At 35.4% G+C, this 26,807-nt stretch overlaps 1 protein-coding gene and 1 long non-coding RNA gene across 2 annotated transcripts; one reads left to right on the top strand and one right to left on the bottom strand.

The window, feature by feature from the left end:
- Positions 1-3,160: 3,160 nt before the first annotated feature.
- Positions 3,161-3,784, bottom strand: LOC139782641 (uncharacterized). The gene is made up of 2 exons (XR_011720936.1): positions 3,681-3,784; positions 3,161-3,318 (listed from the first exon to the last, which is right to left on the bottom strand). It is a non-coding gene; the product is annotated as an uncharacterized lncRNA (long non-coding RNA).
- Positions 3,785-3,826: 42 nt separating this feature from the next.
- On the top strand, positions 3,827-25,765 carry LOC139782636 (uncharacterized). Its single transcript, XM_071721650.1, has 4 exons — positions 3,827-7,498; positions 23,876-24,085; positions 25,203-25,237; positions 25,687-25,765. The coding sequence occupies exons 1-4, from the start codon at positions 3,827-3,829 to the stop codon at positions 25,763-25,765; spliced, it is 3,996 nt and encodes a 1,331-aa protein (XP_071577751.1).
- The last annotated feature ends 1,042 nt before the right edge of the window (positions 25,766-26,807 follow it).

The following is a 26,807-nucleotide window of genomic DNA, read 5'->3' as shown; positions in this document are numbered from 1 at the left end:
AAATTTGTGAAAGAATTGGAGCTGTTTTCGAGATTTTATATATGTATCAACCCAAGGAGCGCAAATATATTTTATAAAACCTGTCATTTATAAATCAAATGCTCAATTTGCATTAATTACGCATTTGAGTGAGCGCATTTTGAACACGCAATTAATGTAGTTTGGAAGACAATGTAATTGTACGCGCATTAAAAGTACGTTATACATGCATTGGCGCTCCTTGGGAAGTTTATTTAGACAACTGATTTATGAATTTTTAATGGTATTTTTTTACATATGATTTCAAATTATGTTTTTTTTCTTTCACAGATATTTCATCTTACAAAAAGAAATTATTTTATCCTGTTCCTGTTATAAAGATTTTTCCAAGAAGTTTCCTGTGGCTGTTTTTCTGTTCTTTTTTATTTAAAGGTAAATAAAAAGACATTTACAGCAGACTTTCTTTAACAGCAGATATTTCACATTTGTGAATTGTCTGCTGTAAAGATATACTATAAAGAAGACATTTTAAAAATCTATTTTTGACAGATTTGACTATGTGGATAATTAATTAATGCAAAGACAGCACATAAAACTAAAAGATGACGAAAAGACGTCTTTTTATAGTCGTACTGCTTTCTCTGTTAAACATAAATTAGAATTTTTAAATGGAGCAGAGGTTTTAGAAGAATATAATCATATATATTTTCATATATAATCATATAATGTTGTTCAAGATTATATTTCCATTTTTTATATGATTATATATAAACTAATATAAATAAATAAGAGATATTTTTTTCACATATATATAATCAGATGCTTATATATGGCCATATAATATTATATATAGATATTTAAGATTATATTTCCATCAAGACATTTACAGTAGACTTTCTTTAACAGCAGATATTTCATATTTATGAATTGCCTGCTGTAAAGATGTACTATACCCACTCAGCATGTAATATTTTATAAACATTTCTGCAAAATTCCATTTGAAATATTACACATTTCATCAATATTTCAGAAATATTTCATGATCGTTTCTACATCATTTCGGCAATGTCCGCAATTATTTCAAATGCAACTTTGCTGAAAGATTTATTTTATATTAAATATATTATTAAATATTTTATATTTTATATTAAAAATCCCATATGACAAAATTTGGAATATCAGAAAATTCTTAATAAAAGAGAGAAAAATTGCAATAAAAGGCAATAATTATATAATAATAAATTTAATTTTTTATAAGTTCTAAAGTCTGTCAGCAACTTTTCGGAAATATTACAAATGCAATGTTGTATGGGAAACATTCAAAAATATAACGCGATATTGTAGAACTTCACTGCCTGCAATTCAATTTTTCATTACCTACACAATCTTTCAGAAATATTTTAAATGCAATGTTGCATTTGATATGTTACAGAAATATTATTCGTGCAATGCAAACGTAATATTACTTTTATAATGTTTCAGAAATATTTCTGAAATATTGCATTTGCTACATTTTTTTGCAATATTACAGAAACTTACAAATATTGTAAACAACTTTCTGAAAGATTTCAGAAATATTGTTAATGCAATATTATAAAAAACATGATGCAGGTACATTTCTGAAATATTTCAGATGCATAGTTACAAATGAAATGTTAACGAAATATTTCTGCATCATTTCAAAAATATTTCAGCAACATAACATGCCGAGTGGGTAAAAGAGACATTTTCAAAATCTATTTTTGACAGATTTGACTATGTGGGTAATTAATTCCTCATTAATTATTGCGAAGATAGCATATAAAACTAAAAAATGACAAAAAGAGGTCTTTTTATGTCGTACTTTTAGGTCGTACTGCTTTCTCTGCTAAACATAACTTAGAATTTTTAAATAGGGCAGAGGTTTTATAAGAATATAATCATATAATCATATATTTTCATATATAACCATATAATGTTGTTCAAGATTATATTTCCATTTATTATATGATCATATATAATTAATTATTATATATCTACTAATATAAATAAATAAGAGATATTTTTTTATATGTATATAATCAGATACTCATATATGGCCATATAATATTATTCAAGATTATATTTCAATTTCTTATATGACCATATTTATTAATATATAAAACAGAATAAGTACGAGAGAGATAGAATGGCAACAGAAAGATCATAACGGGAAAAAGAAATAAAGGATCAAGCAAATGTGATAATACGAAAATATAATAGTAAGAATAATAGTAAGAAAAATAACGTAAACTGAAAAGAAAAGAATAAGTAAGTTTTAATTATACAGTAAATTTTTCGCGATTGTACATACAAGCAAACAAATTTCGGCGTTCAATATTTAGAGAACAAGTAAATTTTAATTATAAAAAATGCCTCAAAAAAGAAAAGGCGAAAATTTGAGTAAAATGAGTTGTGAAAGCAGCCGTTCAAGACACAGGCGAAAAAATGAGAGTTGGGAGGAAAGGACTGAAAGACTTGAAGCTAATGCCCAGAGAAATGCTCAGCAGAGGGCCGACGAAAATGATGAGACAAGGTCTCAACGACTGGAAGCTAATGCCCAGAGAAATGCTCAGCAGAGGGCAGAGGAAAATGATGAGACAAGGTATCAACGACTGAAAGCTAATGCCCAGAGAAATGCTCAGCAGAGGGCAGAGGAAAATGATGAGACAAGATCTCAACGACTTGAAGCTGATGCCCAGAGACATGATCAGAGAAGGTGCCAAGCCAAAAAACTGAATCACCACATTGCGCTAATTGCCAAAGGTCATGAAATGAATGTGCCTGTTCACACACTTGGCCAAATGAATGTCGAATGCCAATTTTGCAAATCGTTGAACTTTACATGTGAAAAGCCTAAAGATGGAAAATTTACATATTGTTGCCAAAAGGGTAAGCTTCAATTAAAACACATAAATTTTCCTGAATTTCTTAAAAAATTATTCATGGGAAATAATGCTCCATCTAAGAATTTTATGGATAATATTCGTTCGTATAACAGCGCTTTAGCTATGGCTTCCATGGGTGCCCCAGGCAATAGGAATCCCTTGGATGTAGTGAACCTTGCTCCTTATTGCTTAAGGGGGTAGTCCTCTAAATATGGCTGAAAAATAGGTGTTTTTCGGAATTTTTTTTTAATACTAAAATAAAAGGGAATGACAAATTTGAGTGTATCCATTTATTAATCATATAAATAGCTTTCGGGCATAATTTTTTTTTACTCCATCGGCCGCTTCCCGTGACCGCTGCACGAGGTGAAAGCACCCCTTGTCCTGGAAACGCCCATTTTCGGTGGCCGGCCTGGGGGTCTTCCGATTGGTCCTGCAACAAAATAAATGTTTTTAAGTTATTGTCAAATGCTAAATCCAGTCCCCTACGTAGGAAAATTGAAAAAAAAAACAAAATAAAAAATGATGACGTGTTAAAAAAACGTTTAAAAAAAAACGTTATTTTTCAGCCTAAAATCGGCACAGAAACGTGCACCGAGCACAGATTTTTCAAGGGATCCAAAAACGGCTACGTAGGGGACTAGATAATTCAATTGAGAATGCGAAACGCAAAGTCCGATCAAAATCGTACGTGTCGATAAAACGTTATGCCGGCCACTGATTTCAAAAACACCGTTTCGAGAAAAACGCGTTTGAAGTTTCGGATTACATTTTTTGCAGTTTAGTTCAACATACCTCTAGTCCATACATGCCTGGCCCATACAGCATCCCTTCGAGGTTGACGTGGAGGGCTTCGTCCATCTTTTTCTTTTTAAAAAATTATTTAGAGGACTACCCCCTTAAAGATTCATGGGCAATATCATCATTTGACCTCGAAAGCAATGCGCCCATGTGATGGGCAACCCCCACGATATGCACAACTTTACTTTTTGGATACGAAAGAAGCTGTTCATCATAGAATGAATAACAAAGCCAACCAAGGGTGTGATCCAGCCCTGATGAGAGATTTATCATGTTTCATGATCCAATGCAATGAATTTGCCAAGACTTTTAAGATGATGTGTCAAGTTGAACAAGATCTTAATCCGAGAGGCACTCAAGCTCCAAATTTGATGTTGTGCTTTCGAAATGATCCTCAACATGATCAAAGAAGATACAATGCTCCACGAGCTAATGAAATAGCCGTGGTCTTTCAAAATGTTGATGGTGAGCCTCCATTTGAGAGAGATATTCGGATTTATAACAAAAATTCGAACGATGTCCAACAAATTTCAATTCTGGACAAAAGATGTGACCCAATGTGTTACCCTTTATTATATCCATACGGTAATAATGGATGGCATTCAGAATTGAAATCTCATAATCCTCAATATCCAGGATTCAAAGTAACGCAAATGGACTATTACGCTCACTTGCTGGCACCAAGAGCAGAATTTAGCCAATTTCAAAGAGCAGGCAAATTGAGGTGTCAATTTATACTTGATGCCTATATGAAAACTGAAGCCAATAGGCTTAATTGCATTAAATTGAATCAGCCTCAATTAAGAGCTGAACTTTATTCAGGGTTAATGGATCATCTTGATAATCGAGCACAAAAAGAAGGAATTACAGCTGGTATACCTGTAATATTACCATCCTCATTTATGGGCAGTCCAAGGAATATGCAAGAAAGGTACCAAGATGCCATGTCTTTGGTCAGAAAGTTTGGTAAACCAGACATTTTTCTTACGATGACTTGCAATCCTCAATGCCCTGAAATTAAGGAAAACCTTGATGGATGCCCATTAGAGTATCGACCTGATTTGGTCGCTAAAACATTCAGCTTGGATGTCAAAGAGGTTATGAAGGATCTAATCCAAAATGGAATTTTTGGAAATATCATAGCCTATGCAGGCGTGATTGAGTTCCAAAAAAGAGGACTTCCACATTTGCATTTACTTGCAATGTTGAGTGATGAAGATAAGCCTCGACTTCAAGAAGTCATTGACATGATGGTATGGGCTGAAATTCCTGACGAAGAAAGATATCCAGAACTTAATGCAAAAGTTCTGAAGCACATGATTCATGGTCCGTGTGGCAACCAATCTCAGAGATATCCTTACACTGGTGACGATGGAAAATGCTCAAAAGGCTTTCCAAAAGAGTTTCGAGACGAAACAAATGCTAATGTGAATGGATATCCCATGTATCAACGAAGGAATACTGGGAAAAAATACATTGTCAGAGGAAAAGAAATTGACAATCGATGGGTGGTACCATATTCGCCATATTTAATCATGAAATATGATCGGCACATCAATTTGGAAATATGCTCATCAGTGAAGAGCGTAAAATACTTATATAAGTACATTCACAAAGGATTTGACTGTGCCGCAATTGAAGTGCAAACACGAGATGGCACAAGGCTCATTAAAGTAGATGAAGTTAACTCATTCCTAGATGCAAGATATGTTAGTGCTCCAGAAGCAATGTGGAGACTGAATAGATACGATCTATTCATGAAGTCTCACACAGTAATAAGACTGGCAGTCCATTTGCCTAATCGTCAAATGGTTTATTTCAAAGCGGGAAATGAAGAGCAAGCTGCTCAAAGAGAGCTCACCCGAGATACTACGCTGACTGCATGGTTCAAATTGAACCAATCTGATGAAAATGCAATGCATTTTCTTTATACAGATATTTCTTCTCAATACATTTATGAAAAGAAAGAAACTAAGTGGAAGCCACGCAAAAAAGGTGTTAATAAAGTAATTACAAGGCTTTACACAGTGAGCATCAAAGACACTGAGAGATTTTATCTCCGCTTTCTTCTTCTCCATGTGGCAGGAGCTAAATGTTTTGAGGATCTGAGAACTGTCAATAACGTTCTTTATGAGACGTTCAAGGATGCGGCAATTGCAAAGAATTTGGTAGAAGCTGATGATCTTTGGGAAAAAACAATGGAAGAAGCGACAGGATCCCATATGCCTGCACAGCTTCGAGAGCTATTTACTTATATTTGCATCTTTGGAACTCCAACTGATGTACCAACTCTTTGGAATAAATACAAAGAACACATGATTGAAGACTTTGTACACAGCAATGTTGTCAATCCTGAAAATATGGCTTTAAATCATATACAAGAAATTCTAAGGAATAATGGAAGTAGTTGTGAAAATTTCCAATTGTCAAATCCAAATCCAGTGATTATTTACGTAACAGAATATAATGTAGATGAGGAAAGAAGACGTGGTGACTATTTATTATCGACACTAAATGCTGAGCAAAAGTACGTGTACGATTTAGTTATGCGAGCAATTGATAATGAGAATGAACCACAGCGGCTATTTTGTATAGATGGGTTTGCAGGTAGTGGTAAAACCTATCTGTTTAACACATTTCTGAGTGTTATCCGAGGAAAAAACGAGGAGGTTCTTCCATGTGCATCAACTGGCATTGCTGCAACACTTCTAGAGGGAGGAAAAACCTATCACTCCCTGTTCAAGCTTACCATCCCAATTGATGATGGTGCGAAATCAAATATCAGAGGAAACTCTAAAGCTGCACGAGAACTGATATCTGCCAAACTCATCATATGGGATGAGGTGAGTATGACTGTAGGACATGTCTTAACAGCAGTTGATAAACTTCTCAGAGATTTGATGAAGAAATCACAACCATTTGGAGGAAAAGTTATTCTATTTGCAAGAGATTTCAGACAAAATCTACCTATAGTGCCTCATGCACAAAAAACAACGATAATTGAGTCAACTGTAAAATATAACCCGTTATGGAGAAATGTAACTCAAGTTAAACTCCAGCAAAATATGAAAACTGGAGATGAAAGAGAATTTGCAAATTGGCTGTTGCAACTCGGAGATGGTAAATTGTCAAATACAGATGGACTACATCCTGATACAATTGAAATCCCTCATGATTTTATATCAAAAGGATCTCTTATCAGTGAGATTTTTGGTGATAAAATCACCATGGAACAAGTTCGAGATAATCATGATCGAGCGATCCTTTGTCCAAAGAATGAAGACACGTTTAAAATTAATGATGAAATCCTTCATCTAATGGAAGGAGAGAAAAAGGAATATCTCTCAATTGACTCTATTATGAGTGATGATCCACAAGAGCAATTGAATTTTCCGACTGAATTTTTAAACTCTGTGACACCTTCTGGGATGCCAGTTCATCAACTCAAAATAAAAGTCGGTGCTACAATTATTCTGTTAAGGAATTTGAATACAAAGAAAGGACTATGCAATGGCACAAGATTTATTGTTACTGATTTGAAACCTAATCTTATTTATGCGGAGGTTCTAACTGGCCCTGCCAGAGGTCAGATTGTCTTCTTACCAAGGATAGATTTCCTTCCAAATGACTCGGAACTCCCGTTTAAGCTCAAACGAAGACAGTTTCCTATTAGAGTGGCATTTGCTATGACAATCAATAAATCCCAAGGACAAACTTTAGAAAAAGTTGGGATTTATCTGCCACAACCCGTATTTGCTCATGGACAACTCTATGTAGCATTCTCAAGAGCAACTAAAAGGGATAGTGTCAAAGTTAAAGTCGATGAAAACAGCAATCAAGGACATCTTATTGAGAGAAATTCAAAATATTTTACAAAAAATGTTGTATATCGAGAAATTTTGTAAATTGACATGCAAAAAAATTAGAGGAGAGCCAATAATGCCGGGTCAGCGGTGAGTATTTCAGCCGGTAAAAAACAATATTATATATTCTTAATTTATGAGAGCTAATAAGAACGGGTAAGCGGAGGGTACTTCAACTAAAAAAAAGGATAAATTTCGATCGTGTTTGAACAAGGCATCGTGTCTGAACAAGACATCGTGTTTAAACAAGGCATTGTGTCTAAACAAAGCATCGTTTATGAACAAGGCATCAAATTTGTCACAAAGACGAGTGTGTAAACAATATAATGTCTGCGCAAAACATCGTGTCTGAACAAGACATCGTGTCTGAACAAGACATCGTGTCTGAACAAGACATCGTGTCTGAACAAGGCATCGTGTCTGAACAAGACATCGAGTCTGAACAAGGCATCGTGTTTGAACAAGGCATCGTGTATGACAAGCATCATATTTGTCACAAAACGAGTGTGTAAACAATATAATGTCTGCGCAAAACATCGTGTCTGAACAAGACCTCGTGTCTGAACAGCATCTTTAACTGACAAGACATCGTGTCTGAACAAGGCATCGTGTCTGAACAAACATCGGTCTGAAACAAGTCATCGTGTCTGACAAAGGCATCGTGTATGACCAAGGCAATCATTATTTGTCACAAACGAGTGTTGTAAACAATATAATGTCTGCGCAAACATAAGTGTCTGAACACGACATCGTTTCGGAATAAGACATCGTGCTGAACAAGACAGCGTGTCCTGAACAAGGCATCGTGTCTTGACAAGACATCGATCGTGTCTGAACAAGACATCGTGTCTGAACAAGGCATCGTGTCTGAACAAGACATCGAGTCTGAACAAGGCATCGTGTCTGAACAAGGCATCGTGTATGACCAAGGCATCATATTTGTCACAAAAACGAGTGTGTAAACAATATAATGTCTGCGCAAAACATCGTGTCTGAACAAGACATCGTGTCTGAACAAGGCATCGTGTCTGAACAAGGCATCATATTTGTCACAAAGACGAGTGTGTAAAAAATAATATTAGAAAATGATCGAGTTTTTATATGTATACACATATATAGTAAAAAATATAATGAAAAAATAGAAAAAATATTCTAAATTTTTTACTCTGTCTCTAAGAGTATATGTATAATAATATATATAGTTTTATTTTCTTCTCTGTTATAGTTATAATCATAAAAATTCGATTATATCCTAATATTATTTTTTAGTGGACTAGGCCTACAGGGGAAACCACTTAAAAAAAAACGCGTCAACAATAGTACCTCATGGGTGACGAGGAAATCTATTGTCGTGACAAACGTCGGTTAACTTTAAACCTTAGTTTACTCACTATTTCATCTCTTTCTAAGGGGGACAGTTAGAACATCTCAAATCTCAATAATTGAGACTTCAAAAAATGATGTTTTAGGATAATAAAAAAGTGTGCAGGTAGAAAATTGCACATTGCTTCCTCATAGCTTTTAAGTGTGCAAGTAGAAACTTGCACATTGCTTCCTCATATAGATCTATAGTTTCCTAGCTTTGAGGTCCACGCGCTAGCTTTGAGGCCCGCACGAAGCGCGGGCCGAAACGCTAATCTATATATATAAGTACCGTCGTCTGTATGTATGTATGACCGCGAACTACTCATTAGTTAGTGGACCGAATTTTTACCAAAAGTATATGAAGTAGGGGTAGAATTTCCCGGGGAGTGCCATAAAGTGTATAGTTTTTCGTTACCGATTTTCTGTGCTAGACTAGAGTCAAGCTCAACAGGGTCTTCTTTCCCCGCTAATTTTTCCAAGCCCGTTCCCTTGGCAGTGGTTTCGCTAGATAGTAGATAGGGACAGTGGGAATCTCGTTAATCCATTCATGCGCGTCACTAATTAGATGATGAGGCATTTCACGCCTTTGGCGCGTCTTACCGCTTTGTGGCAGTGCGGTTCCTGATAACAACGGGACTTGGCTGAGCGATCCTGCAGGTATGAATTGAATCGCTCTTCTGCGATCGCCCTCAGTACTCGTGTCGAGCGCCTCCCAGCTCACGTGTGACGAGTCGCCGTCGTGAGTGTCGCCACTCACTACCATGTATCGCATCAGCTAATCATTTAATAGGTATTCGGTACATGGTGGCTTAAGATACCTATTCGTTGCCCTGACGGGAATTTACCCGATAGCACTGATCACTTTGATCAGCCGAGAGCCCAGGGTGTGCTCCCGTATCGTCTGAACCCCGTCCGCCACCCGGCAAGCCGGGTGCCCGGCGAGCACCAACTTGGAGGTGGGGCAGACTTGAGGCTGTAAGATCTTACGCCTCCTTGCGAACGAGCAACCATAGCTCCACGGGGCAGGAAGAGACTGAGGGTGGCAGCCTCCCCCACCCCACTCAAGGTAGGCGGCCCTTAAGAGAGTCATAGTTACTCCCGCCGTTTATCCGCGCTTGCTTGAATTTCTTCACGTTGACATTCAGAGCACTGGGCAGAAATCACATTGCGTCAACACCCGCGAGGGCCATCGCAAGTATAACGCTAGTATAACATAATTCCTGTAGTTATTTGGCACATAAAAGTAGGTAAGCTAGCAGTTATCAAAAAATCAATATATTGCGAGATGTTATATTTTATTCTGGCATATATTTTGACATGAAATATAAAATATCTTGTAAACTATTCATTTTTTAATAATTGTACCTACTTTTATGCGTAAAATAGTGGAATGAGTAAGTTGATTTAAAGACAACGCATAGTTGCTTTAAAAAAAATAATGCAATTTATAATGTGCAATTACATACTTTTTTCAGAAAGTAACTATGTTTTTCTCACATCAATTGATTCGTCTTACTATGCTACATATAAATCATAATATATATAATATAAAATATCCCGTAAACTATTGATTTTTTGATAGCTTTACCTTTATACTTTTACTAGCTGGTTACCCGGGCTTCGCCCCGGAAAACATATGTAATAAAAGCTTCCCCCGGAGGACATATGTAATAAAACACGCAAATAAGTGCTAGCGTATATTTACATTTAACGTCAATAGATTTCCGCATCACCCTTGTTACGATCCGAATTTTTCAAATCGGAACGTCGGGATGGGTGTCGCGCATTGAAAATTTAAAACTAGTGAGCTCTGTCAAGGGGAACTCGAAGGTAAGTCGAATTTTGAGTCGCGGTATAGTCTCGGAGGATGAGGCGAATTTTCCGAGTTAATGCTACGTTTTCCCGAATTTTAGGTAGTGGCCGCGTTTCGACGGCCGGAGCCGTGGAGGGTGAGTCGCGAACGGACTGAACGTCTGCGAGAGGTTCGGTTGGTTCGGGCTGAGATGGAACGGGGTTTAAAATCCTAGGATCGAATTCTCCAGCCGAATAGTAGGCTCGACGCAGCCTTTTTAATTGGTGAGCCCGGCCCGAACGCCTCGACCGCACCATTGATGACGTCAGACTTACCGTGTGATCTGTTTGTTACAACTTTTAGTTTGACCCCGGCAAGGTGTGTAAAGCTCGACTTCCTCTGTGATACGATGGCCTCTCTGAATGGATGTGTGTGTCGTCGAGCCAATGTAGAAATGGTGTATATGTGTGTGTGTGTGTGTGTGTGTGTGTTCCTTAACTGTGCACGAATTCGGCAACTCGATAGTCGGTGTTCTTTATTTTAATTCCCCTTTTTATGTTGAAGGAGGAGAGGTTAGAAAAGACTAGAGAACGCCCTGAGGGAGGCGCGCATCTAAGGTGAAGACATACGAGAACGCCCTGAGGGAGGCGCGCATCGACAGGTGAGAATACGAGTTGAAGGTAGGTAAGAATTAAGTAGAGTGCAATTGTTTAAACGAAATATGCAGCGTGTTTATTGTTAAGCACTTTTTAACCTTTTTCTTTTTTACAGCCACTACTCTTCGGGCGAGTCAACAACGATACGCGAGTTTTCGGAGACAAGGCTCAGCAATCACGTGGTAGCTGCTAAGTTCGGTCGGCGATAAAAGCGCCCGCGGCTAAGTTCTTTTGACAAATAACTGCTCCCGCGGCTAAGTCCGAATTGCGGTACGAGATGCTCTCGCGCCTAAGTCCGAATTGTGGTACGTGATGCTCTCGCGGCTAAGTTCCTTTTGAATTATGACGGCGAAGTGCGATATAGAAATTGCGCGAACTGAATCTGCCGAAGATCTGATCTGCGGCTTCGCAGGGCCGGTATTTATACCCCCAGCTCGGTGGCGTCCCGGGGTAAAGGGGCCGTAGGGCCCACGTGAAAAGAGCGAGATTATCACGCGAGACAATTCAGGTAACGCGGATATTTATTCGAGAGCGTCTCGTACGTTCTAGACATTCCGACGATCATTTAATAAACGACTATATTTGTACATGTTGAATTATTCGCTAAATATTTCCCGCTTCTTACACATGTTGTATCGTTTTCACATTTATTATTTATTAAAAACCAGACTTGAGTTGTAACAATGTCACAAACACTCCGCGTCGTTCATTTATGTTAACAATTTTATGTGCCGAATTGAAGGTACGATGCTCACGCTGGCATTAATTTATTTTGATGCGTTCTGGTGCAGTGCGAGGCCTCCCTTTGTTGGTTTCGCACGTAACACCCTTGAGGTACTATTATAAATGCGTTTTTTTTAGTGGTTTCCCCAGTAGGCCTATTCCACTATAAATAAAAATAGCTTAATACTCCTTAGTGAGTGCTTACGTCATGAGAGGAATACACTCTCCAAATTTCATGTTTCTAGGTTCAGGAGTTTGGGCTGAGCGTTGATGAGTCAGTCAGTCAATCAGTGTCAGGACATTTGTCTTTATATATATAATATATCTATATTATTTTTTCACAACACCTCTGGATAAATAATATTTTTTGTTTTATTACTCTCTGGTATTAATATAAATTGATTTTCTGCATTTCCTGTTCTTGATAATCCTACATATAATTGTCCATGCGAAAAACAATCCATTCGCAAATCTATCCCAATATATTTAAAAGTTTGACCCTGTGATTTATTTATTGTAATTGCAAAGGATACCTTTATGGGAAACTGCAGTCTTTTAAATTGAAACGGCAAATCCGTTGGTATCATCGGAATTTGTGGTATATATGCAATTTCTCCTGTTGCTGCTCCATTTAAAATGATCGCCTCAATAATATTTGTATGCATTACTTTAATTTGCAACCTAGTTCCATTGCATAGATTTGGTGGATTCAAATTACGTAATAACATAATTGGTGTTCCGACTTTTAGTTTTAGATTATGCGGTGGAAAACCTGCCGGATTTAGTGAATTTAAAAATTCATTTGGATAGTGTACTGCATCCTCATTATTAATGACAGTGTCTATAGATTTATATTCTCTTATTTCTCCATTCAGTTTTTCCAAAATAATGTTGTTTATTTCCTCCGCAGATGCGTTTCTGGGCGATACGATTGCTCTTTCGCATAACCATTGATCATTTTTTTCTAAAAGATTTTCAACATCAGGATAAACTTCGCAAATTAATTCAGTTATATTATTAACAATTTTTCCCATTTTCTGATCAATAGTTATGTTCCCCTTTTTGTTTTCTATTTTTCCCTCTCCTATATTTAATAGTTGCCTCGAAAATTCTACATCTCCTCCAAAGTGTGCTCTCATGTTTGTTCGCAAATTTAATTTTTCCATATTATTCCATATCCAAGATGATTTTATACACGCTTTTACGATATCTGCCCGAGTTCCTTTTACAATTACTGGTAAGGTCTGTCTGAAATCCCCCGCAAAAACCACTGTTATCCCTCCCATTAATTTTTTGCTTGATTTAAGATCTTTTAAAGTTCGTTCAATTGCTTTAATATGTGCTCTGTGACTCATCGTGCACTCATCTCACACTATTAATGTTGTTTCTTGTATTATTTTTCCAAGTGATCTATTTTTACGAATGCTACAAACTGTTTCTTGTTCCATAGATACATTTAATGGTAATTTAAAAATCGAATGTGCTGTTCTACCTCCACTTAATAAAGTTGCTGCTATACCTGACGATGCCACTGCTAATGCCATCCCACATGTCGATCTCACCTTAGCCAGTATTAAATTGATTAAAAATGTTTTTCCTGTTTCTCCAGGAGCATCCACAAAAAATACTTTTCCTCGATTATTGATAACACTATTAATAATTATATTGAATGCCCGTCTCTGATCAGGCACTAATTTATGAAGATTTTCATGTACATAATTTTGCATCTCGTTATTATCAAACTGAAATCTTAAAATTGCATCATAGGGATCGCTTGCATTCTGTTCACTACGTTTCGGTATAGGCATACCAAAATTAACCAAATATTTTTCACTCAATGCTACTACCTTATCCTCCAATTCACACAGTCCTTGATTGATGTTTTCCTCAGATAATATTATTGTGCTATCATTACATCGTCGTTGCTCTCTTAATAGAATGTCCTCACAAAAACTTTGTTTGAATATTTCCTATAATATATTTGGTTGAGCCGGTTGACAGAATACTAAAATGATTGCAAATAATTCTCTCAACCTCGACGACGACTTCAAAATCGCGGCCTCAGCAAGTGTGTCTTTCCATTGGTTATCATTTTCCAATAAACCTAATTCTTGGCAAGTTGCCTTAAAAGTAGATTTAACCACACCATTTACGGTTCTTAAATTCTCATATGAAGTCGGCCCTCGGACATGGTGCAGTAACATTCTTAAATAAAAACACTCTGTTTGCTTTGGATGAATGGTATAAATCCTTCCTAATGCTGTATCTCTTTTTATTCCGGAATATCCTTCTACATCTTTCCCACGTTTTCTTCTTGTAAATGAATTTTTATTCCAAATGTAATAACTCGGTACTTCATGATATAAAAGTGTTCTTGCAAAATCATCATTTCTACACAATTCAAAAAAAGCAGTAAGTGTAGTTTTTCGTGGACTTTCAATGACTTGTTGTAAATTATTTTCTGTAAAATAAACGCGTTGTCCATTTTCTAAATGAACAGCTAAATGTATAACCGCTGGATATCGTTCATGAATTTGAAAATCAAAAAATCGCCATACCGCCTCTGAAGTACTTATGTAACGACCATTAACATATTTTGTAATTTCATCTCTTTTATTCTGAACCGTAAACGTAACCTGATCTGATCCTTTATTAATGTATTTACATATGTATTTTATTGCCTGAACCGAGTGGCAATACTCAACATTTATATGTGCAACCAAGCATCGCAATAGCATTGGACAATATGGGACAACCCATCTGTTGTCTACCTCCATTGTGTTTCCTCGTAAATTAAGGATTGCAATTTGTCCTCCATCCTCTGGATTTCTTCTTTGGTATGTTGGATACCCATCATTTCCGGTTTGTGTTTCTGCAAGAAATTTCCGAGGATATTTTTTCGAACACCTATTATTGATCATGCATGGTGAGGCTCTATTATACTCACCACATGGTCCATGTATCATATTTTTACACACAATTTCATATAACAAAGGATCGCGTATCTTGTCAGGCAATTCAGCACTAATAAAATTATCAATCTCATCTGGCTGAATTTTCGTTTGTAACCATAATAATATATGACAGTGTGGCAATCCTCGTTTTTGCCACTCCACACTATACATGTAACATCTCACCCGACCAAATATTTCACTTTTGGTACATAATTTTATTAGTTTTTTCATCTTCAAATTAAAAACTCTTGAAACTATGTCATGTCTATCATATGATTTTTGTCCTTTAAATAATTCATTCTTTATTTCTGGCCATTCTGGATTACAAGTGAAAGTTACAAATAAATCCGGGCGTCCATAATTACGCACATATGTCATCGCATCTTGCGTTTTTTCATGCATATAACGCGGAGATCCCGTAAATGTTGATGGAAGAATAATAAACTGACCAATGTTTTCAGGATTCATATTACCATCCTGATTTAGTGCGTCTCTTAGATGTATATAATCATCAACTCTCATTTTCTTTTGATTTCGACGTATAAAATCTAATCTTTCTGTGATCATTTTTGCCATCATATCTACACTATACTGATTTAACAAATTTTTATAATAATGCAGATGATTCATACTGCTTTCTCTAATCATAAGTCTGTATGCATAAAATTGCATACATGTTACTGTTTTATTTCTCTCACTATTTGTGTTATTTTGTTGTGGGATAGTTAAGTAATAGCCATCTTCTCCTCTTACAAACATCAAGGGATACTGGAGAGAATCATATGCCCGATGAAACTCAGACAGGCGTTGCAATCCTCCATCTCGACATTTTAAGACGATGTCTCTAGGACCTTTATCTTTATCTACCAGCAATATAGCCATCTCATTGGTATTTGGAGCATTGTATCTTCCCCTGTGTTCATTCACAGGGACTCGATCCGCATGAATTACTATCTTAAATTCGTCTTTCACATTTTCTGAATTATGTTCAAGGTTATACTTAAAACTTTTAATATAACTATTATGTTCTTGCATTATTTTTTGGAGCATTTCTATCAATTCTCTTTTTAAATTTTCATTTTTATTTATTTTTGTTGATAATTGTTCTGCATCTGATGTAAAATAAATCTGTAAAAATTGTGGCTCCTTTCCCTGACTTGGAAACAAACTCCCAATGTAATGATAAATCTGTCCTTGAATTTTAAATGTAGGCATAAAGTTTCCCTCTCTTATCTGTTTTGCTCCAAATGAAGTCATCTGAAATAATGAATTATATTCTCTAATTTTCTCTAGAAATTTTTTTGATAATGAATGTGACCCATTTATTAAACTTTTTAATGGCTCTGGTGGTTCCTCTATTTCTGGTAAAGCAACTGCCCATTGCACAACATAAGCTAGGCGCTTCCTCTTTCCATTTCTTCGCATTACAATGCTCACAGATTTTATCCATTTTTCCAATTTGGACTTCTTTCATGTTCAAATAATCATTTTCTGGTTGATATTTTAATGCAGACCTATAGCTACATTCATTTTGTGTTTGAACTATTTTTCGTGCTTTCCGTTGTCGTTGTTCCTCTAATCTTCTCTTACGCTGCGAACTTGTTTCTTTACTCCTTCTCTCTACTTTATTTAATTGATTTTTTTCCAATTGATGTATACGTTCAATATTTGATTCATGTTCTTTATTGATTGACGTCCTTGAACATTGCCTTTCAAGACGCTTTGCTGTCTGAGATGTCGATTCTCGATTCCTATTTTCATTTGATTGCGTTTGCTGTATCAACATTCGCAATTCTCGTTGTATACTACTTTCTTGAGCATGTTTCTTAGATCTTATCATACCTATTTTAAACACGCGTTCGTCATGCTCTTCTGCATTTTCATGTTGTCTTCTAAGATCTTCTCTTCTAGCCTGAGGAGTTTTCCTTCCCAATTTTAACTTTATCTTAGGCATTTTAAAAAAAGTACACTGTTCGAAAATTTTTGTACTTTTGTGAAAAAATCTGCTAGTTAAATTTTTTGTGTTAAATAATTAATACATACATGTGTAGTTTTGTACTTTTGTGAAAAAATCTGCTAGTTAAAATTTTTAAAAATTTTTTAAAATTTTTTAAAATTTAAAATTTAAAATTTAAAATTTAAAATTTTTTTAAATTTTTAAAAATTTTTAAAAATTTTTTTAAATTTTTTTAAATTTTTTGTGTTAAATAATCAATACATACATGTGTAGTTTTGTACTTTTGTGAAAAAATCTGCTGGTTAAAATTTTTGTGTTAAATAATCAACACATACATGTGTAGATTTAACATATGTCTGCTATAGAAAAAGAGTGTTGATTTGACTCTTTAACAGAAATCAGAATTAAAATTTACAGAAAAAAAGTATTGATTTTACTCTTTAACACAAATGGAAGTAAAAATTTTGCGCATATAATTTCGACGTAGTCTCGAATTTTTGTACTTTTGTGAAAAAATCTGCTAAGAAAAATTTTTGTGTTAAATAAATAATCAACACATACATGTGTAGTTTTGTACTTTTATAAAAAAATCTGCAGGTTAAAATTTTTGTATTAAATAATCAACACATACATGTGTAGATTTAACATATGTCTGCTATAGAAAAAGAGTGTTGATTTGACTCTTTAACAGAAATGAGAATAAAAATTTACAGAAAAAAAGTGTTGATTTTACTCTTTAACACAAATGGAAGTAAAAATTTACAGAAAAGAAATGTTGATTTTACTCTATAACAGAAGTAGGTATGACTGCGCATATAATTTCGACGTAGTCTCGACGCGTCTCGACGCGTTTCGACGTCGCTCATTGCCGCGCGGCAAGTGTTTCCGCGTCCCAGTAAACGTATGTGCAAGAATCAACAGCAGACCTTCGTATTCTTGTTATTCAAACCTAATCTTACCTGTAATTCTTTTTCTCTCCTTTTCTATTTCTTTACCTTTTTTTTTATACGTTTTCTTTTTTCTCGTCTACCCAAATATTTCTATTTTCTGCCTTTCAATTTCTAACTTATAATTTTGCTCCAATTCAAATTTATCATAAGCCTCGTTCAGCAAATTTATCATAAGCCTTGTTCAGAATTTCATCTAAATTATCGTCCAGTACTGTAATTAATTGTTTTTTAAATTCACCTTAATTATTTATTTAAATTAAAATTTTAAAATTCTTACATTTGTATTATAACCAACTTAAAAAATGTATTAAGACAATTCATGTATACCTCTGTTGACGTTACTTCCTCAATTATTTTAACTTTGCCACTCTCTAATCCGCTAATTGACCTCTTTCCTTAATAAACATTTATAAACTAACCACAGTTTACTTAATATAAACATGAAAATAACAAATAAGTTTAACCATTTATGTATGAAACAAAGAGCAAGGATTGAATTGAAGTCTGGCGAGGAGCATTGAATGTCAAAACATGCCCATACCAACACATTCCCGGTTACATTCACATCCCTCCCTCCCCCCCTCTTTCTCTTTCTCTCACTTTTATACACATACGTACACGCTTACGCTCTATTAATAAATATGTAGGATTTATATAAATCTAATGTATTCCCTCTTCCTCTCAATTATTTCCTAAAAAATTGGAAAAATTTTGTAACCGATTTCCAAAAAGATACCGGTTTCCAAAAAAATCGGTAACGAAAAACTATACAGTTTATAGCACTCCCCAGAAAATTCTACCATTTTATATACAATTCTTTAAAATTCGATCAATTATTTCTCGAAAAATTCGAAAAACTTCTAATACCAGTTTCCAAAAAGATCGATACAAAAAATTATACACTTTATGGCACTCCCCGGGAAACTCTACCCGTTTTATATACAATTCTTTAAAATTCGGTCAATTTCTCGAAAAATTAAAAAAATTAAAAAAACCGGTTTCCAAAAAATCGCTAACAAAAAACGAAAAATTATACACTTTATGGCACTCCCCGGGTAATTCTACTCCTGTTTTATATACAATTCTTTAAAATTCGGTCATTTATTTCTCGAAAAATTAGAAAAATTAAAAAAACCGATTTCCAGAAAATCGGTAACAAAAAACTATACACACAGTAACACTCCCCGGGAAATTCTACCCCTATTTCATATACTTTTGGTAAAAATTCGATCCATTGGTTTTCGAGATCATCGAACACAAACAATCAAACTGACAAACTCTGTCTCTTTATAATAATAGTATAGATATGCCAAATAAGTAGAGGAATTATATTATATAAAGAAAGTTGTATGATTCCATTAAAATAAACAAAGGTCACCTTAAAATCTCAGGAACACCTCCACCTAGGACAAACGTGTGTCTATCATAAGATGTTCCCCTCGAAACAAAGTCAGTTTTACTTGAAACGTTTTTCAATGAAATCATCCGTTCGCGAAATATAGCGCTGTCAAATTTATAATAGGACACCCTGTATATAAATAATTTTTAATATTTTATTGGTAAAGTTGTTACCTATTTCTAAATCATGGTCTTTACTCTGTATCGAATTGACGCAAAGTCAGAAAGCGCAGTGTATGTATATTATATACTGTGTATTGATGTAGAATGAACTGAAAAACGAATAGAAATATTATAGAATAATTTGCAATTGTTCAATGAACAAAACATAATTATGATAAAGACGAAAAGATACAAATATCAACCAGTATTTGAAAGCGACCATTCATCGACGCATCGCCGTCGATTCCACTAATTATTCCTAACAGAGTACGTAATGTGGATCTTTTTACTTTTAGATTTCGAATAGATTTTTAGTACGGGCAGTATATATCGGAACACGGCCGTAGTATGTGTCATATATAAATAATATCATGGTGTTTCCGCGGTATTAGTAATAAATATTATGATATTCGCTCGAGCCAATACGTATTTTTACAAATACGTATGCATTTGTAGTAGATATTAGGAATTTTCTTTGAACGATATTCTTTACTAATTCATTGATATGAATTCGTAAGAATACGTACCGGCTCCAGCGAATGACATAGTATTACTAATACCGCGGATAAAATGCCGTAATATCATTTACCGCATTTACATGACACATACTACGGCCTTGTTCTTACGTGTACTGCCACTACACAAATCTATTCCAAATGTAAATATGTAAAAAAATCACGTTACGTAAGGTACAGATTTTCAGTACTGGTAATGTAAATTGTGAACACGATCTACGTGTCTATGGCTGGATTCGGGGAGCGCGCTATTAGCGCTATTTGCTTATTCTATCCTTGTTTTACACCTGATGAGCGATAAAGACATAATAATGCAACAGCGCTAATAGCGCGCTTTCCGAACGCAGCCTATATGTTTATGACAAATCAACGACGATCGCGGAGTGAGATAGATATAGATAGATCGATACTGTCGCGACGATAGTGTAGTGGCGCGAGTGTAATAACGCGAGTGTAATAACGTGCTACAGTGAAGTGAACAGTGAAGTGAACAGTGAAGTGAGATTGAAGAGTAAGGAAGACTAAGGTAAAAATAAGTTAAAATAATGGGTGTGAAACGTTTTGAGAAGAAGCCTTTGTATTGCCACAGGCTGTCCCGGAAGAAAGGAGCGTTACAGAGGTTAGTATACATTATGCATCTATGATGACACTTTGATAAATATTTATTATACAAATCTCCCAAGCTATCGATCAAGCCTACTTAGAATTTCATCTATTCACTCGTTATTGAGATCTCAAAATCTCGGGTACTCGCAACTCGTGCGTTCGCGTAAGAGGCACGGTGCGGTCTCGCTCCGTGTGCACTTGGCGCGAGGCTCTACCGTGTCTCTTGATATTTACGAATAGAAAAATTTAATCAGACAAACAGACTGACTGACTGACTGATTGACTGACAGGTAGACCGGTTTTCTTACATTTAGAACTTTTGTTACATAAAACTTTATATAAAGGTTAGGTTGTGACCGAACTTGTGGTCTTGAATAAGAATTAACTTACTTGGATGTAATTTATACGGTCGCCACTGTGTTTTGTACGCTGACACAGAACGTATATACCCGTCAAAGGCAATGACAATGGGTTTATTATCTTCCTTCCTTCCAGAATATTTTATCTTTACGTGGCTCAGCTCAGACGTTCTTCAGACGATGTAATTTCAAAGTCCTTCACTCGCGTTCGCGTTACGTGTATGATATCCGGATATTAGGATAGGAATATTCAATCAATTATTAATCTGTATTGAATTAACAATAACAAGATATATTTTAAGACTTTGGTACATGAGTACACTATTTGTCAAAACGGAAAGTAATTCCAACGGCTAACGGCAATGCACAATGCCGGGTCTTAATCCTCGCGACGAGTCGAGTAATCTAACAATATAATTGTTGCTTAACAATCGTTCGCTGCGCGAAAGATAATTACAAGTACGCAAGAATTCGCGAACTAATCTTTCCCATAAACGAGTACACGATCGTTAATATTTACGCTTAAGATGTTTCTTCTAAACTCGATTTACACGAATACTCTTGGAAAGTTTCTCTGGGAAAGCACCCATGGGAAAGAACCTCGAGCTGAAATCGCTCGTCCTTATATACTCGAGCTGGCTGTGTATTCCCACCACCTCGGCTTGGGCCAATGAGCAGCCAGTTTTATTCTGTCGCTATCTCACTCTCTCATGCAGTCGACTCACTCAGACAAGTTTCTCGGAACTTCCTCGAGAAGTAAACAAAGGTATCAGGTTACGTCAAAGGCAACTGCCGACGTTCAAGATGACGCAATAACAATTTAATTATGCGACTGCATGTTTTCAAACTTTCCCTTTTGCAAATAATATTTAATGCAAAATTATTAATAATATGATGAATCCCGTTTATCATTCATTCGTCACGCAATATCAGACATTCTTTACATAAATGCGGATTTTCCCTGCTCATTAACATTATGTAGCTAATATCGCGTAATCATTCATCCCTTTTATTTTCAGGTACATTTATTATTAACAGGACTCATCCGGTAAGTATCCAGGTAAGTATATCAATATAAAATTGATCAATTTCCCTTTTTCAGGAATTAATAGATAATTAATATTAAACGCTTTGAGCGCTTGCAAAATGCATTCAAGGCACTTGTATTAACATATCATAAAAGGATATGTAATTTAAATAAAGATAATCTATCTATCTCAATTATTCATATAACTGACCTTTGTCAGTTTGTCAATGTAATCTTCATATATATATTTTTATGCATTTCTGACTAGGTGAACATTTTTCTTATTTTATTACAAGATTTTCTGTGCATTTAAATATATATATTTATCGATAATTACGATTTTCGCTAATTTCAGTGAAATCAATACAATTGCTTTGATTTGATTAAATGAGGATTTTCCTAGTTCCTCTTACGGTAAGTAAACAGGTTTCGACCATAAAGTCGGTAAATTATGCGAATTACAAAAGTACGTCATTATTTATCAACTTTTGCAATTCCAGGAAAATTAATGTTTTTTCATTATGGACGTCTTTATTTGGTCCCAACAAATGATATTACAACGTCAAAACTCTAAAAAATCGATTATTTAAACAATTGACCAAAAAGTGTCAATTTCCGAAATAATGCAAAATTTGAGAAAAGCACCTCAGAATATTGTTATTTGAGATCAATCTAACTCATTTCTATGGTTAAAGTTCCATTATTAGGCTTATTCTCAGTTTTTGCAAATTTTTGCAACATTGTGAAATATTGATAAATTTTGAAATATTATTGCATGGCTCGCTTCTGGGAGTCACTACAAACATTTTAAGACTAATAAAAAGTCATTCGGACTGTAAACAAAGAAGTTACCCCGAAAGGGTGAAAATCTAAACTATTGCAAAATTTGATGATTTTATCGCATGGGCAGTCTCTGTAGATGATAACAAGACGTTTGAGACTAGTCGCACTCGATTCGCATCATTAATGACGAATCTCACCGAAACAGGTGATTTTTTGTTCTAATTATAAATTTTCACTTTTGACATCATAAACGGTTTATTTAAGTCAAAACTAAACGTTTGAGACCTTAAACATCTAAATCGGATGATAATTGAAGAGTTAAGCCCGAAGTTGTCAAAAAATTAAATACGGTGTTTTTCCGCGATTAAACCATATAGGCTTGTTCTGTGGATCGATATTAAGTGTTCTAACACAATAATATGCAAATCGAATCACAATTACAGATTTTTATCAAAAGTGGTCAAAATGTTAATCACGTGTATTTATCTTAAATAAAACGCATGTACGTGTTCTATAGGACCCTCTGAAGTAATACAGGTCATCATTAAGTGATTCTTTAATCAATTTATCAAAGTTCAGCACAATCAGCTGATTCTATTTCCATCAGTAAAACTGTTATATTTGACATGTGTCTGGACTCGTTATGACTCAATGTCATTAAATAAGACATGTAATAATAATAATCTCAGCCATCTGGCTTAATAACATAAAATATTATATATATATATGCGCTCGGGCATATTCTCGCTTATAATACTATCATTATATATATTATACTAAAATATATCTGGCTCGTTTGGAAGAGTCGTTAATGTTAAGAGTATGTAATATAAGATTATCAAAATAAAAAGTATATCAACTACTTCTAGCAACGTGGCTTATGTCACCTTTGCTCATTAGGTAGAGCTACGTTAATATTAAGATCTCTATAACCTTTTTTTTTACTCGTTAAAATAATATGCGTTAATAGAATAAAGTTGATTAATAGCGTTAATGCTATAATCATATAAATGATAAAAAACTCGTTACAGATCTCGCTTTGATTCATCGTTATTAATAATGTCTTTATCTCTTTTCAGGAACTGGACCAACCTTTCATTCACGCTGAGAATCAGCTGTCGCTGCGTCATCACCCTGGATCTGCTGGCTGGACTGGATCAGCTGTTCCAACGATTCCTCATGGTCGCTGTCATCTAGTGGAATTGTCGTATCCACGTTCAGAAACTGACGTTCTCTTTGTCGCTTTCGTTATTACTATCGGGAATAGGAGTGGAAGTGTGGATACGAGGGTCTGTGATCTTCTTCTCGGCCTTCGTCCGCATCGTCTCCCTTGCTGGATTCTCCTCCCGCTTGGCAGACATCTGTGTCGATGTTGCGATTGTTAGTTTAGGATCGAATGGTGTCAAGGAGGCCGACTGGCCTTTGGGCGTCGGTCTCAAGGTCAACTTTCTTACTATAATATTTTTTTTCACGAATATTTTTGTAAAGATCATGTGCATATATGCGCATGCACGCACACACACGCACGCACGCACACACACACACACACACACAAATTTTGTTCTTCGACATAGTTTAAAAAATTGCAAAATGTTAATAATTTTTATTTTTTTGTAAGTTTTGTTACATTCTAAAATATAAGTAGTATCTGTGCAAAAGATAAATACGCAATCCTTTGTCTATTTTAACATTGAACTAAAAATTAGTTATGCATATTCGTAGCGTGTAATAATACTTAATAGTCATTAGTAATGTAAGGGTAGTACATAGAGTGCCAGAAGCGTCAATTCTGACGATACTGGCAGAGTAAATGTCATAAGCGTCTGTTCCAACGGTATTGATTTTAATAACAATCAGAAGCGTCAATTGAGACGGTACTGGCAGAGTAAGTGTCATAAGCGTCCGTTCCACCGGTATTGATTTTAATAACAATCAGAAGCGTCAATTGAGACGGTACTGGCAGAGTAAGTGTCATAAGCGTCCGTTCCACCGGTATTGATTTTAATAACAATCAGAAGCGTCAATTCTGACGGTACTGGCAGAGTAAGTGTCATAAGCGTCTGTTCCAACGGTATTGATTTTAATAACAATCAGAAGCGTCAATTGAGACGGTACTGGCAGAGTAAGTGTCATAAGCGTCCGTTCCACCGGTATTGATTTTAATAACAATCAGAAGCGTCAATTCTGACGGTACTGGCAGAGTAAGTGTCATAAGCGTCTGTTCCAACGGTATTGATTTTAATAACAATCAGAAGCGTTAATTCTGACGGTACTGGCAGAGTAAGTGTCATAAGCGTCTGTTCCAACGGTATTGATTTCAATAACAATCAGAAGCGTCTATTCTGACGGTACTGGCATTTACGATAAAAATTTATGGAAAATATTAATAATAATATTTTAATACAGAAAGCAGATGCGTCAATTGAGACGGTACTGGCAGAGTAAATGTCATAAGCGTCTATTCCAACGGTACTGATTATGATAACAATCAGAAGCGTCTGTTCTGACGGTACTGGCATTTACAATCAAAATTTATGGAAAATATTACTAATAATATTTTAATACAGAAAGCAGATGCGTCTATTCTGACGGCACTAGTTTAAAAAATGAAAAAAGCATACGTTGTGATTATACTGGCTACTAATAATAACAATATAAATGTCAAAGGCATCTATTTTGACACAGGCTAGTTACCTGATGTAGTAATATAAAAGCTGAAGCGTCTATTCTTATATACTTAGTTTTATAAAACAAAAATAAACAAAGGATTGCTGTCATATTTACACTATTCTTTTAAACTTCTTTCATATTGACTCAACATTATTGTCGACTACACCAATTTTCTGTCAAGTGTTGTTTCATATATTAATATTTTTATTTTTCTTTACAGGCGACAGGCTTTGAAGAGGCGTCATGAAAATGACACAGAAATTGCGGCAAGTATCGACAACGAATCCATCAATTTCTGAGAATCAATGGTAACATTGCCCGATATGATGGATTCAAACTGCAATACCGAAGTAACGCAGTGTCCGTCGCAAGAAAATAAAGGTATGTGCAATTTAAATGTCGAAAAGTGCGATGATGATTATGACCTTGTCATCGATAATACGGGCCTTCTAGATACAAATCGTATCCAAGAGTGCATGCTTGAAGGCCGTAGCATTGTCGACATTTCATTTATGTTGAATGAGATCCACAGAACATTCGATAATCATGCGCGAGGAATAGAGTGCCAATTTAAAGATTGGAAACTCATAAAAGCTCGTCGCAAAGGGTTACTGACGCAGTTGTTCTTCAAATGCCAAATGTGCAATTATAAAAATAACATCTGGTCAGAACCCACGGAATCAGAAACATTGAATGTGAATGCAGCTGTTGTAACCGGAAGCGTTGCAATCGGAATCGGTTACGCTCAGTTAGAGGAACTGTGTGCAGCTGCGAATATTTCTTGTATGTCTGAAAAGACATACATCAAACATCGAGATGATCTAGTCGATGAATTTGAAAAAACAGCCTTGAGAAATATGAAAGAGGCTGGCGAGATTGAAAGACTCGCTCTCGAGAGAGGCGAGACTATCAACGGCATTCCGTACATAACCGTTGTAGCGGATGGCAGTTGGATGAAGAGATCGTATGGTACTGCGTACGATTCACCTTCCGGGGTTGGTGCCATAATCGGTCATTGCACAGAAAAAGTTCTCTTCGTTGGTGTCCGCAACAAATATTGCACGGTGTGATATGGCGAAGCGAAAAAGTATCGAGCCGAAAGCTCACAAATGTTATAAAAATTTTGATCGCAATTCAAGCTCCACAAGCATGGAGAGCGACGCCATTGCAGAAGGCTTTCAAATTAGCCTCGAAATGCATGGACTGATCTACAAAACTGTTGTTGCAGATGGTGACAGTAATGTATATCAGACTATTTTGGACAACAGACCATATCACAAACAGATGGTAACAGTAAAGAAAGTAGAATGCACTAATCACCTTCTTCGTAATCTGTGCAAA

The sequence above is a fragment of the Temnothorax nylanderi genome, unplaced genomic scaffold (genome assembly GCF_030848795.1).
Source record: "Temnothorax nylanderi isolate EJ_2023f unplaced genomic scaffold, tnyl_v1.0 TNYL_tig0431_pilon, whole genome shotgun sequence".
NCBI lineage: Eukaryota > Metazoa > Arthropoda > Insecta > Hymenoptera > Formicidae > Temnothorax > Temnothorax nylanderi.
The sequence above is the reverse complement of the archived record's forward strand: the minus strand, read 5'-3'. Positions and strand labels throughout refer to the sequence as shown.

Bases quoted from the DNA above. Each gene is read 5' to 3' on its own strand.
- LOC139782636 (XM_071721650.1), top strand. From the start codon at position 3,827: ATGCGCCCATGTGATGGGCAACCCCCACGATATGCACAACTTTACTTT. The intron at 24,086-25,202 runs GTCTGTGATCTT...ATTTTAATACAG, and splicing joins GTGGAAGTGTGGATACGAGG to AAAGCAGATGCGTCAATTGA. The intron at 25,238-25,686 runs GTAAATGTCATA...TTTTCTTTACAG, and splicing joins ATTGAGACGGTACTGGCAGA to GCGACAGGCTTTGAAGAGGC.